The 15,420-nt window shown below is 39.0% G+C and overlaps 1 protein-coding gene across 1 annotated transcript in view; it reads left to right on the top strand.

Annotated features, from left to right (window-relative positions):
• Window positions 1–15,420, top strand: part of PAH (phenylalanine hydroxylase) — a 70,299-nt gene that overhangs the window by 8,762 nt on the left and 46,117 nt on the right. Inside the window, exon 3 of the mRNA XM_023189187.2 lies at window positions 12,825–13,008. Within this exon, the coding sequence (XP_023044955.1) occupies window positions 12,825–13,008 (184 nt within the window). The remainder of the gene's footprint in view (window positions 1–12,824; window positions 13,009–15,420) is intronic.

The following is a 15,420-nucleotide window of genomic DNA, read 5'->3' as shown; positions in this document are numbered from 1 at the left end:
AAAAAAAAAAAAAAAAAGAGAGACATGAGGACTAAATGTAATGTGGTATCTTGAATGAGATCCTAGAACAGACAAAGGACTTTAGATATAAACTAAAGAAATTTGAATAAAGTATGGTCTTTAGTTTACAACGTGCATCAATATTGGTTCATTAATTGTAACCTGTGTTCCACATTAATGTAAGATGTTCGTAATGAGGGAGACTGAGTCCAGGTTATGTGGAAACTCTCTGTGCTATCATTTCTATTTTTTCATAAACCAAAATTATTCTTTAAAAATTGCCTTAAAAAAATTAGACCTGAGGGAGGAGAATTTATGTCTGAGTGAGAGCAAGCAATGAGCGTAGAGAAGAGGGACAGCATTTTCTGAGCAACAAACTGTCCATGAGAAAGAATATATCTGTAAAATGCACCTAACTTTTTAGCTTTTGTATTAGATAATCAGCATTTTCTTCTTGAGAGGTGGCCCCTTAGGCCTAAGTCAAAGTTAATAGATTAAATAATAGTAAATGAACAGAATGTTTTCAACCTAATATATAAACAACAAGTAACTAAATTACCAGAACTGGATGGAATGCACTCAAGACATGTGTGTTTGTATGTGTGTGTGTGGTGGTGGTGGTTGTGTAGGGGGGTGGCCAGGAAGGGGGGCACATGAATGTGTGTGAACTTTGGGTGAACTCTCTGAAGCGTTATCCAGAATCTCAACTACACACGTCAGTAAGTGATGTTATTACACCCATTTTACAGAAGAGGAAACAGAGGTCACTATAGTGGGTGACTGAAGAAGCGTTGCTAGTGAGTATTGATTTTTTTTTGCAAGCATACTTCAGAAGTCGCTGTAGACAGTGTATAGGCCAGTATACTTCTCACCTTAGTAACAGCCTGGCAAAATGTTACAATCACTCAAAGTGCTGAGTTAACGCTGGGCATGGTGCCTCAAATCTGTAATCCCAGCACTTTGGGAGGCCGAGGCAGGCAGATCACTTGAGGCCAGGAATTCAAACCAGCCTGGCCAAAATGGCGAATCCCTGTCACTACTAAAAGTACAAAAATTATCTGGGCATGATGGCGCATTCCTGTAATCCCAGCTACTCAGGTGGCTGAGGCATGAGAATTGCTTGAACCGGGGAGACAGAGGTTGCAGTTAGCTGAGACCACCCCAGTGCACTCCAGCCTGGGCAACAGAGTGAAACTCTGTCCCCCTGCCCCCCCCCAAAAAAAGATGCTGCGTTAAAAGAATCAAATTCTAGTATTTGTGGAACCACGTTATGCAATGAGCTGAGCACATATGACTCTTGATTTAATCTGCATTAAACTAAGTGAAGGTAGTACTCTCACTTTATGGATGAGGGAAATGAGGTTCAGAATGACTGAGTAATTTGCTCAAGATCACACAGCTAATGTGCAGTGGAAATGGCATTGAACTCTGAATCTCAGATTCCAAAACCCATGATCTTTCTATTACATCCCACACCTCTGCCAAATACAGATATCCCTGAACATCTGAATCACTCTGGAGTTTCTCAAAAAATGCAAATATCCTGGCCCCAGTCTCCCATTCTTGGGGGAAGGGGGCAAGAGTGTCTGTCTCTGGGTATTTTTTCTTTCATATTGAAAAATGCATTTAAATGCAAGACAGTTAACTACTAATATTCCTTCCATCTATTATCAACCGCTGTTAACATTTTGACATATCACTTTCAATTTTTCCTGTGTAATGGCAGTTTCAAAAATTACAAATTAACATATTGTTTCTTAAGAAAAAAAAATAGAAGATAAAGCTACAGTCTTTTCTGATCTCTCCTCTATCCTGATCATTCTACAAACTTTCTAGCCAAGACAGCGTCATTATGAGTTTAGCGTATTTCCTTCCAGGCCTTTGGAAAAGTATGTTGATATTGACAAATGTCCTACTGTGCACATTGGTCTGCAACCTCTTTCAGTGGGCACAATGGAGTGGCCAAGAGGATGGACTCCATGTATGTAGGGCTGTGGCTTAGAGAGGGTCACTTCTCTTCTCTGTGCTTCAATTCCTTATCTGTAAAATGGAAATAGTAATCGTGTCTGCTTCATAGGGTAGTTCTAAAGATTAAATCACTCAATGCATGTAAAACCCTCAGAATGTTTATCAATTGTTAAGTAAGAATTACTATATATATATTTTGTGAATGCAGCATTTAAAAATGTATACATGTTGATATATATATAGATCAGGTTCATAACTTTTAACTTCTGATGTATAGTTCTTAATATCTGTGTATCATTTTATTTATCATCCCTCTATTTTTGGCATCCATGGTGTTTTCTGTAGTCACAGACATTTCTGCAGTATTTTGTTCAATTTTTTTGGTAAGTAATATGCAAACATTATTTTGAGTAGATACCTATAAGTGGAATCTGGTCCTAGGATATGGACATCTTTAGTTTTAATCAGAACTATGAAGTTTTTCTCCAAATGTACTGTAAGAATTTATATTCCCACTGGTTCGACATGAGAATACTGATTTCTCTATAGATTTAAGAATATATGCTTATTATTGCCTTTAATCTTGGACAATATAATGAGTGAAATGCAGTAATTTATTTATTTAATTTTCATTTTTCTGATTATCAGTGAGATGTAGGTCATATTTCATAACATTTATAATTTGTCTTTTTGTAAATTGTGATTTGTCTACACATGGTTGTTTTTTGGCAGATGTGCCTTTTTCTTACTGACTCTTTGACATTTTATATGCTCTGAATACTGTTACATGTGTTACAAAGATTTTCTCCCAGTCTATCTCATTTTACTTGGGTTTATGGTATAATTTGTCATATTGAAATTTAAAATCCTGATATAATCAACATTTTCAGTCATTTTTTCATGGTTTTAGATTTTTGTTTGTTTGTGAATTTTTTTTTCAACTCCACTGGTGACTCTGATGCCCATTCGGGAATGAGAACCATTGTTTTAAGCTATTGCCCGGGAAGGGGTTCTTGCTGTACATGAGAGACTGTGTTATCACTTCACATGAATTAAGTCATATTTAATACTCATCACAGTGCTATGGGGAGTCAGAGATGCCATACCCATTTTAGAGAGGAGGAAACTAACTCAGAGACTCAGTAGGTTGTCTAAGGTAGAGAAGGTAGTAGGACTTCAGAAATTGACCTAGGTCTATTATGCTAAAACCTCCGGGCTTATATATTTTTTTAATCAGAGAAAAACCAATTGCTATGAGAAAGCAGAATGACACAGCAGTTATTTTGCATCTCTTTTCGTTGTAAAGAGAATTATCTGTAAACTGCGAATGTGGAAACAAAATATTGACAGCCAAGAGAAGCATGGCTGGTAGATCTTGGGACTCCGTCTTTGGACTAGTGACTTCACTCCATCACCTGTCTGTTACTTACAAAGGGGTGAATCAGGGAACTATCTGGGGCCAAGGTTTTATGAGGAATCAAGAGATCACTATTTGCCCGTAGATGAATTCATATCTTTGGTACCAAACATTATAGTAGCCCCATGTTATGATATAAAGAGTAGGAGGAATATAGGCTTGATATTGGGCATCTAAATCCCAGATCTGCCAGTGATTAACTTCTTGGTCTTGCTATGCCTGGTGTGACTCTGAGGCCACAGAAGATGCTCACATAGTTTTTATTCCTTTACCCCTTCCATGTGTGATCTATGAACCCCATCAGGAATCTTTGAGAAAGCGTGAAGATGAGAAAGATGTTGGAAGACTAGGGAGAGTAGAAAACCTTGATTTTAAAGTTTTTTTTTTTTTTTTTTAATGAAAATCTAGAATGAATGACTTGTATTGTTCGTGAACACTTACAGAAAAGTGTCAATGGCCAATAATAGCTGGGGTGGAGCCATTTGCCAGAAGAAAAATAACTTGGCAGAGCGGGGGATTGTGGTGCACATAGTGTGCTTGTGTATTTACATCTCTCCCAAAATCTTTGTGAATGAGGTGGAGAAGTGAGTCATATATGAAAATACGGACAAGACCTTTAAGCTGTGGAGTTTACAACACATTTCTGGACCCTAAAAATGAAATTAAAGGAAATAAGTGGCAAAACAAATAAAATAATCCAGACTATACTTTAGAGCAGTGTTTCCTAAACATTTCTTTGCCAAAATTGGTATGATAGTAGATGTTTTATCAGAAAAGAATTCCAAGGGTCATTATATCTGAAAAATTCCACATCTAGGTTTTAGAGAGTCATAGTACACATGAACTTATTAAAGATTCTGAGAAGTTCTGCAGAGAGGAAACCTGTTTAGTGTAATCCCACTCAGAATTTCCTATATGTATTTACCATGGGACCTTGTTTAGGGAAGATCTGTGAATATCTTCCAGGCACCAGTGTTCCACTAAACTTATGCTGTTTTACAGTTATGAACTCCAAACTATCAGCGATAACCTAAGTTTGGGGTTAACCTGGCATGGGGGTAAGAATATACCATCTAGAGTCAAACTGTTTGGATTCAGAACTCAGTTGCATAACCTGTGAGCTTGATGACCTCAGGAAAATTATTTAACTTTTTAGTGGCTAGGTTTCCTCATTCTAAAAATTAAGATAAGAAGTAGAAGTTCCAGTGAATTGGGGCCAAATGATTAGGAGTATACCAAAACCCTTACCTGCTAACCTACAAACATCCCACTGACCTCAGTAGATTGTTCTAACTTTCAATTATTTATGCATTGGTTTAAACATTTTCTGTAGCGCTCTATATTTTTAGCCTCTGCTAGCTCATGTCCATGCCTTTTAGGAAAATAGTCTCCTGAGAGTCTTTACTCTAAGTGGCTTAGTAATGGGATAAAAAATAAGAAGCAGGCTTCTGGGGGAAGTACACTGCTCACCTTACCATGTATTCTCTGGGGAAGGGAACAAGCAAACAAACAAATATACAGAGCTCTGAGCTCCAAGGCCATCTCTGGCATATATGGGTAGGTTCAAAGACAGCATCATTCAATTGATGAAGACACTGATGCTCAGACTAGACAAGCTTCCAGGAACTAGACACTTAGAGCCAAAAACTGCTTCAGAATTTACCCTCCATTTTTACAGTAGACAGACCTTTGCTTCCAAAAGGTCTGTCCTCAGACTGGCTGCAACCCTGGCTCTCTCCTGCAAGGAGTCTCCTCTGAGTTAGGCAGTCCAAACTACCTGGAAGGGAGAGTGGAGCAAGAAATAATCTCACAAAGAGGGAGGTGGCTGAAAGAAAAAAATGTCCAAAGAATCACACAAGAGACATGCCAAGAGGAAGCAGGAATGAGATCCCAAAAGATGGTCTTTGGGGTGAGAATCCCATGGAAGGTCCAGCTTGAATCTCTCCAAGATCTCCTCCTCCAGACTAGAGTGGGGGATAATCTTGAGCTCCCTATAGAATTTAATTGTGCTGCTCATACTTTCTTGAATATTTCTAGTTTCCTATAAATGCCAGTGGGTTTAATTTTCATATTGTTGGTCAACTGGGGCATTATTGGCCCTCCCAGAAGAGGAAATCAGTGAAACATGTAAGAACTTCCATCAGTATCTCCTTGTGACTTCTCCAACTTTTGCAACTACCATATCTCACTCCAAATATTGTTGTTGCCCCAGACAGTTCCTGTCTTGTCCCACTACAGTCTAGTCTTAAAACAGCTGCCAGAATGCGTCTTTTAAAACATGAATCAAATGGTATCTCTCTTCTGCCTAATTACCTTGCATAGCTTCTTATAATGGCCAAAATGGCCTTCCATAATCTATTTCTAGTAACTTCTCTGCCTGGTGTCTTTACACCCCCACTTCCTGCTCACTCTGCCCTAGTCACACCGGCCTCCTTGTTGGTCTGCCCTCACACTGTGCATTCTCTTACTCCAGGACCCTTGCACTGGCTGTTCCCTCACGTTTTTCTCCCTCACTGATTTCAGGTTCATGCTTAAATGTTACCTGTTTATTTTTTTATGACTTCGTCCCTGCATTGTTTAAAAATAGCACCTCCATGAACAATGGTGTAGCCAGTCCCTCTTTCCTGCTTCATCTTTCTACATGATGCTGATGACCATCTGAAGACTATATATTTTACTTATTTACCATAGCTACCATTTGTCTCCTCCTTCAAGAACGTAAAGCTTCACGAGGGCTGAGATTTTTTTTTCTGCTTTTCCCACTGTTACACCCCAGCACCTAGAACAGTGGTTAACACAGAAAAGGTGCTTAACTGAATGAATTATTGAACATTCCTGTCTATTTACCTAAGACCGGTGATTTAGGACATTTTTTTGTAAATTTCTTTGATATTGTCCCCAGCAACCTCTGAAACAGGTCAGGACATAACTTCACTTAGGTTTACTCCAAGACAACAGCACGTAGCACATAGTGGTCCAAGAAGCTCTCCCTTGCCAGTCTATTCTCATCTCAAAAGATGCCTAGGCCTTCCTTCTTTTCGAAGTGTGCTCTCAAAAAAAAAATAAAAATAAAAAAAAAGAGCTGAGAAAAATTTAGGGTAAAACAAATATTGAAGGATACAATGACACATAAAATGTAATGTGCTCCATCTTTCAGAGAAATGCGCATCTATACCAAGTTGAGGAGGCAGAGTGTAAGGAATATCTACTGAATATCTATTAATGAAGACAAAAATTGTTAGGTGCAGACAAAAATTGTTAGGTGCTTTTGCTTTTTTAAACTCTCATTAAGCTGCCAGGTAATATTATCATCTTTATTTTAAACACAGAATACCAACTTCAGAATGGCCAATTAATATATCCAAGGGTAGTGAGTAGCAGAACCAAAATTTGAACTCAGATAGTCCATATACTTGCAAGATACCGTTCTCTCTTTACAATGAATAAAATAGAGGAGGAGGAGGAGACGGGGTGCCCAGTTTGTGGTCAAAAGAAGATCCAGAAAGACAAGCCAACTTTTCACCATTATGAACTCTGTTTCTATAGTTTTATTTACTTGTGACCAATACCCCTTTAGAAAGACTTTGTTAAACGACAGGAGAAGAAAGGAGTTTCTGGTGAATACTTAGAAAAATTGGTGATTCATTTCACCTTGCCTGTATCTTCTGTTTGAATCCTGATTAAGCAAGGATTTATGCTGCCATCTTTTATGCATAAATTAAATATTAGACAAATCATGAAATTGTTTTTGAAAAGTTCAAGCCTTTATTGCCTTCCCCCAGATGTCCACTTGGAGTAGTATCAAGAGTGCTTTCTTTATCCCTCAGCAAAGATGTGGTGAGTGTATATGGGTCAATTTGTAAACCTACACACACCTCTTGTTGAAAAGTAAAAATTAATTTGTTAAAAGTATGATCCTAATCAGGCTTGTAAATTAACTTTCGAGGCTCTGTTAGCAATCAAATTATTGGTTTCTAATGATCCATACTAGTAAATTAGAAAAACGCCAATAAGGAAATTACATGCCAAACCGGAGGGTTGTTTATTAACAAATTGATTCCAATGGGAAAGAAATGATTTAAACAATTCAGCTCTATGTTCAGTGTGTAATTAACCAGCAACTTCACTCATAGAAGACTTCTGCCAAGTAAGCAGCAGTTACATATAATCTCATCATAACTCCCGTGCCCCACCCCCCATTTGTTAGCCTGGGCATAATTTTTTAAACATTTTTTAATAATCACACACCTATATCCATTGTAAGTATTTACCCCAATGGTTATCATTATAACCATTTAACAAATAAAGTTAAGTTTTCATTATAAAAGTTAATAAATGTAGCTGGGCACAGTGGCTCACGCCTGTAATCCCAGCACTTTGGGAGGTCAAGGCAGGTGGATCACGAGGTCAGGAGATCAAGATCATCCTGGTTAAAGTGGTGAAACCTCTTTCCTACTAAAAATACAAAAAATTAGCCAGGCGTGGTGGCAAGCACCTGTAGTCTCACTTACTCGGGAGCCTGAGGCAGGAGAACATGCTCGGGAGCATGAACCTGGGAGATGGAGTTTGCAGTGGGCCGAGATCGTGCCACTGCACTCCAGCCTGGGCAACAGAGCAAGACTCCGTCTCAAAAAAAAAAAAAAAAGCAATAAATGTTTCTAGGAAAGTTGAACTATGATTTTAAAAAAAGAGAAAGAAGGAAACAAAATCACCCCTAAGCCCTTCATCTGGAGACCGCCACCGCACTCATGTCTTGAAGTGCTTACTGACACGTTTTTTAATACATGTTGTTGTTTTTGTTACTCACTTTTTAATGATTACCTAATCTTCCATTGTGTGATTATACCACAGTCCACTTCATCATTCCTCTATTATGGGAGTTTAGTTAGCTTAGAAGTTTTGGTGAAATGCTATGTGAATTTTCCCGTAAGTTAAATCTCTAACACTAGGAAAAACTGAGTCATGAAACATACATTGTTTTATTGTTATCCTCAAAGCTAGAAGCTTCTCTGTGAAAGTGGATGCTTCCAGGGATGGGGTATGAGTGAAAAGCACTATATCCTATGGTCTGCTTCCCAGAACTTCTTCCCTGCTCCCCTTCCTTCCCAAACTCTCCCACAAATAAGCATGCCAGAGGTGTGTCCATTCTTGGTTCTTGGATTTGCTGTGCTCTCAGCTCTGCATAAGGCAGGAATTGGTTATGTCTTCTTTTGAAGTTTCATCTTAGGTAAATAGTAGGTGGAACCTACCCGTTCTCTTTCTTCCTGAGCCAGGAAGGATGACATTGCTCTTTGCTTTGTTTAACAAGTAATCTCTGTTTGCCAGAGAAAGCTTCAGACCTGCCGCTGTCTCTCTGGCATTACCTCCCCACTATTCTCTCTCCCTAATGGGGGCCCCTCTGTGGGTTTCCTAGCCACAGTCCTCAAGGATGTGTGGCCTGCAGTTGAAGCCATAAATAATGACTGCACCATGAGCCTGTTTGAGGTTACTGATTGTATTTACTACATCCAGAGGTTTTAATTATTTGTGTTTGACATCATGGTAGTAATAATAATAAAAGTTAATATTTTAGTGGAGTGCTCACTGTATGTATGCCTGGCAGGAAAGGCAGTGTGGTTAAAAAACTAATGACTCTGAGATTAGGAAAAAAAATGGGCCTTGCTCTCTAGCTGCTTACGGCAGAGCACCTTCATCTCTGATTTTATCTTTTTTCGTCTCCCTTAACCTTTTCAAAGGATTGTTGGGATGGTCACAGAAAAGAATTCTATACTATAAAGTGATACTTAAGTATGAAAAGGCATCACTACCGTTCTTTTGAACCTTATACCGTTAACGATTCAGGCAATAGATAAACCTCTTCAACCACAAGTTCAGTGAATTTTAATGTTTTGAAATTTTAGAGTTATTTAAGTTATATTTTCAGATACTTTCTGTCCATTTAAATATTGGAGTAACCCCTATTATATGTTTGTTTTAATAAAGTGTATACGATACTCCTTGTTTTTCTCTATAATAAATAGCATTACCAAGGAAATCACACACTTTCTGACTAAGTAGCAGATAATTTGCTAGGCATTTATATTAGAGGACCAACTAAAATAAATGTCTTTTTTTTTGTAATAACTATAAGAGCTAAAATATCACCATCTAAAGGCATTGAAATTGAGAAGCTGTAGTAAATAATCATTATTTTCACATTTTTGTGGCATTTAATGAAAGCAGTTTCCCAGCTCTTCGCACGAATGTGGGAGTGCGGTGTTTCCATACTTAGCAAGTGCTTCCAGCAGGAAAACACTGACTGCAAGTTGACATCTTTGTGTTGGGGGTTCACTGCATTTTAGTAGATTTTGCCAAGTGTTGCTGCTGACCAACATTCAATTTTTAGTTCATTTCTGCTTCAGAACCAGTGTAAAGAGTCCAGGTTTTGCAAGAAAACTGTGGCATAATTACAAATGAGCTCCAGTCCCCCACAGCCCATTCTCAGAAAGGGACAAGACAGATATAAATAAAACTCTTGAGTCATCCAGCCTAATTTTTTTTAGGGGATGCATTTGGACAAATTATACAACTCACCTTGTGCTTCTTATTTATGTCTGGTGATTTTGCATCTAGCACTCAGCAGATGCCATAGTAATCCAGAAGAGTCCAAGGAATTTGGTTCTACAATTAGGGAGCATTTGAGACATCAAGCAAACTCTGATACGCAGGCAGTTATTGCCTTTGAGAAAGAAGTTATTGCCTTTTTCTGATAATACATCACAGCTACGTTCCATAAAAACTCTAAGACTATTTATACTAGTGATGTTCCAACACTTTCTGAGAGCATTTTAAAAATTGTTTTTTCACTGAGGTGTTTAAGAATAGTCAAGAATAAATGTCAGTTTGAATTTTATACACACACACACACACACACACATATGAGAGTTAATATGAAAATATAAACAATTATTACAAATCAGTAAAAAATCTCTATGATAAGAAAATGGTATAAACTGATAATTCATAAAAAATGCAAATGGCTACTAAACCTAGGAAAAATGTTTAGTGTCATCAGCAATTAAATAAAAAAAATGAGCAATGAGTTATTTGCTGTTTTCATCTGTCAAGTCAAGAATATTGAAAATCCTTAAAGTTAGTACAGGTGAGAAACATGGATCTTGTAGTGGAAAGATAGAAGAGATGAGTATAGTCTTTCTGGAAAGCAATGGGACAATATATAAAGAATCTTTAAAGGGTAGTTTCTGATTAAACAATTTGACCTCTAGGCATTTATTCTGAGAAATCAGACAAGTAGGCAAAAATTTATGTATAATGTTGTCCATTATTTCTAGTGGCAGAAAAATAAGAAGCAGCACATATATCCATCACTAGATTATTGGTTAAAGAATTTATGACTGCATCTATGCAGCGGATCATCAGGCAGCCATTAAAAATGATCTGATTAGGGTAGGAATGGCTAATGTAAAAGCGGGAAATGTCTTATTCATCCTTGCATTGTCTGAGTACCTAGCTTGGCCCATAATATTTGATTTAAAGATGATATTCCTCAGGGAGATATGATGTGCTCTTTTCTTCCCATTGGATTCCTGAAATTCTCTTTATTTAGCCGCATAGTGATCAGCGTAATAGTCAAATCTGAGGGTGACATGGAATATGATGAACATTTTTCCATTTTCTTACCCACAAACTCTTCTCATATCCTTGGATAATTTTGATCCTTTTGAGGAGATTATAGAAGACGTCCTGAATGTACTATCTTCTTACCACTTCCACTCCCACCAACGTGGACATAGCCACATTCACGTCTTGTCTGCATTTCAGCAACAGCCTCTTGACAGGCCTTGCTTAGTCTACCTTATCCCTTAAAGTTTGTTCTCAACATAGAAATTAGACTGATCCTTTTAAGCCTATGAGATCATATTATTCCTCTGCTCAAAATCTTGCAAAGACCCCTATTTCTTTCAGAATCAAAACCATAGTCCTTAAAATGGCCTGCAATGCCCTGTGATTATTCTGACACTGTCTCCTGTTATTTTCCCCTTCATCTCCTCCACTCTCGTCAACCCACTTTGTGGCTGTCTCTTCAACAGGCCAGGCACGCTGCCATCTTCCGGCCTTCACCTCCCTCAACTCCTTTAGGACTGTACACAAATCGTGCCATCCCAATGAGGCCCCATGTGCCTGCCCTAATTAGTCCTGCAATCTGCCCTCACTCTGCCTCAGGAATGCCCATTTGCTTCCCCCTGCTCTGCCTTGCGTTGTTGCCTTAGCCCTTCTCATTATAACATGCACAAATGAGTTTCTGTGTGTTGTTTGTGTCCCCTCAACTTCAATGTAAGCTTTATAAAGGAAAGCATCTTTATTTTGTTCACTGATGGATTCCAAGCTGCTAGAAGGATCATTGGCCACTGTTGGGTGCTACAAATATGTATATTTATTGAATAGCTTGAATGGAAAGTAATTATATATATATACACACACACATATTATTTTATTTATTTATTTATTTATTTTTGAGACAGAGTCTCGCTTTGTCGCCCAGGTTGGAGTGCAGTGGCACGATCTTGGCTCACTGCAACCTCCACCTCCCTGGTTCAAGTAATTCGCCTGTCTCAGCCTCCCAAGTAGCTGGGATTGGGATTATAGGCACACACCACCATGCATGGCTAATTCTTTTGTGTTTTTGGTAGAGATGGGGTTTCACCATGTTGGCCAGATTGGTCTCGAACTCCTGACCTCAGGCAATTCGCCTGCCTCGGCCCCCCAAAGTGCTGGGATTACAGGCATGAGTCACCGCACCTGGCCTATATAAATATATTAGTGGTAATTATATGAGATAATTTTTACTATGTGCCAAGTGGTGCATATGTATCATATCATCAACATTCCCAGTGAACTTATGAAGCAGGTATAATTAAGACCAGCAAGTTACAGATGGAAAAACTGAGAATTAGAAACATGAAAGTACATTGTCTCACAAGCAATAAATTTAGATGTTAGATATAAATCAAGTAAGTCTGACCCCCCTATTCAAGTAGAACAATGTTGCTTCTATCTTATTTATTTATTGTAATTCCATAGAATTTCATTTGGAAGTGGGGAGGTTTCCTATGTAAATATTTTTGGCAACCACTGTCTTAAATATTTTAACCAAATCAAAATCTTACAGTGGCAACTCTAGGCCTTTAGCAGATTTTCATGTGATTAAATTGTAACATGTGAACTAACTGCCCCACCTCCTTCCACTTAGTACTTGGTTTTAAAGAAGAAAAAGTAAACAACTTTTGGAAATTTAAGGACTCTTTTCTACTCTTATAAAAACAATTGTATTTGTGAACTCTCCATTTTGTTGTGTTAGGTTTTATTGTACTGGTTCTGCATCTTTGACCTGTGTTAGTTCCAGTGACTGTCTCCTCACCCTCCCCATTCTCTCTTCTAGGAGAATGATATAAACCTGACCCACATTGAATCTAGACCTTCTCGTTTAAAGAAAGATGAGTACGAATTTTTCACCCATTTGGATAAACGTAGCCTGCCTGCTCTGACAAACATCATCAAGATCTTGAGGCACGACATTGGGGCCACTGTCCATGAGCTTTCACGAGATAAGAAGAAAGACACAGGTAAGAATTAGAGGAATTTTGCAACATAAGTAACTCCACACTGTCTTCATAAAATAACAGCAATATATATATTTAACAGCATATTTAAATATATGTATATTTAATACATATTGGTGTTATTTTGCAGAAGCAAAATAATATATATGTATTGGAAATAATGCCTTGGAAGACTGTTTGGGGGACTGAGCGGATATAGGTTGGGGACCTAGGCAAGTGCGTGGTATATTTTAGACATATAATGAATTTTAGTTCTTTTTCCCCTTCCTAAAGATAGCTATTTCTTGGCCGGGCGCGGTGGCTCAAGCCTGTAATCCCAGCACTTTGGGAGGCCGAGACGGGCGGATCACAAGGTCAGGAGATCGAGACCATCCTGGCTAACCCAGTGAAACCCCATCTCTACTAAAAAAAAATACAAAAAAACTAGCTGGGTGAGGTGGCAGGCACCTGTAGTCCCAGCTGCTCCGGAGCGAGATTCCGTCTCAAAAAAAAAAATTATTAAAAAAAAAAGAATTGATGAGCCAATATTGATATATTATCTCTAACTGAAGTCCATAGCTTACATGCGGGATCATGCTTTGTGTTTTGTAGTTTTATTGATTTTGACAAATGAGTAATGTCATGTATCTACCATTTCAGTGTCATACAGAATAGTTTCATTGCCCTAAAAATGCCCCGTGCTCCAGCTATTCATTCCTTCTTCTTTACACACTCCTTGCAGCAACGACTGATCTTTTTACTAGCTCCATAGTTTTGCTTTTTCAAGAATGCCACACAGCTGAAATCGTACAGTATGTAGCCTTTTCAGACTGGCTTCCTCCATTTAGCAATACATATTTACAAATCCTCCATGTCTTTTTGTGACTTGATAGTTCATTTCTCTTTGCCCCTGAATAATATTCCATTGTCAGGATGTATCACAGTTTGCTTATGCATTCACCTATTGAAAGACATCTTGGTTGCTTCCAATTTTTGATGCTTATGAATAAAGCTGTGAATAAACATTTATGTGCAGGTTTTTGTGTGAAGATAAGTTTTCAACTGATTCAAGTAAATACTTAAGAATGTGATTGCAGAGATGAATTTCTTTAAAAAAATTATTTTTTTCTACTGTAAAATCAAGTTTCTTTCCAAAACACTTCGAAAGACTTTGGGTCAAGAGGAGTTCAGGCACCATAGCTGAAAGAAGCATTTAAATAGGCAGAGATGCTTTAAAATGAGACAAGATCCACCCCGTAAAATAGGCCACTGAAACATTTTTTAAAAGGTAGCTCCGTGGTCTTTCTAGGAGACTCATCTCTGCCTTCATTCCCCTGTAGGTATAACCAAGGTAAGGAAAGCCCACCCCAGTGTTCTGGCTTTGCAGAGAGTGGGCAGCCATGCAGGTGGGCTCAGGTCCCTGGAGGGCAGGCACTGGGAATTCCTCCCTGGATCAGTCCTATCTGCCTTCTTTCCTTTTCAGCCTCCCAAGCTGCTTCCCCAGTGACTGCCCTCTCTTGCTTTTTTCCGGCCACCTGCTCTCAACAGGAGCTGCAGACCCTCTGGACAAAGGGCCTGCCAGATCCTGGGGCAATTCAGCCTCTGGTTGGAGCAGGTGGAGGCTGGGCCAGCTGGCGCCATGAGGAAGGAAATCAAAGCAATTGACAGGCAGACAGCCAGCCCCTGGAGGAGCCAGGGAATATATAGTAAACCAGCTGGAGAGCCGGCAGCCTGAACTGGAGGCTCAGAAAGGAGGTTCTTAGCGGGGACATAGAGGGGGAGTTGGGAGTGCAGACTCAGGAACCACGGTGACCACACTTGGTGTGACTTTGAGCAAATCATTCACCCTTGCAGTCTCCCACTCTATCAAAGGGGAGTCACAAGAGCCTCTGCCTTATAGGGTTGGTGAAATCACACAAGTGAAGCACTGAGAACAGAGCAGAGCATGTTTAAGGACTTAAAGATATTCTCTATTCTTACCATTATCATCATTATCATTATAAACACTGGAATGAGCACAAGAACTACCGAAATGCAGCCTGTACACAGCTCCTTTTCCAGAGAGTCTGGCAACTGGAAAGTGACCTGAGAGGTCATGCAGCCATACAGACCCCTTCATTTTTCATTGTAGAAACAGAGGCTGGGACTTGCCTTAAGGCAAAGAGTGGGTTCTAGGGGGTCACAGGCAAGGGTGTGTTGAGAGCAGCTCTGTGCCAGGCACAGTGCTAGGAGAGAATGGGTCAAACTGCCTGTTGTTAAGGAGCTCGCAGCCTGGCAAAGGGGAAGACACACCCAGGTAAGTAGAATAGAGGAACAGGTGCTGTGACAAAGACAAGGTTGGTGCAATTCGGCCTGTTCTCTGCTTGTGTTTAGCTCTGAGAATCCAGGAAGTGTGAAAGTAAAAAAAGCTAATGATATCTTTTTTTTTGAGATGGA

This window comes from Piliocolobus tephrosceles, chromosome 10 (assembly GCF_002776525.5).
Source record: "Piliocolobus tephrosceles isolate RC106 chromosome 10, ASM277652v3, whole genome shotgun sequence".
Taxonomy (NCBI): Eukaryota; Metazoa; Chordata; class Mammalia; order Primates; family Cercopithecidae; genus Piliocolobus; species Piliocolobus tephrosceles.
This window is presented reverse-complemented; position numbering and strand designations above follow the sequence as displayed.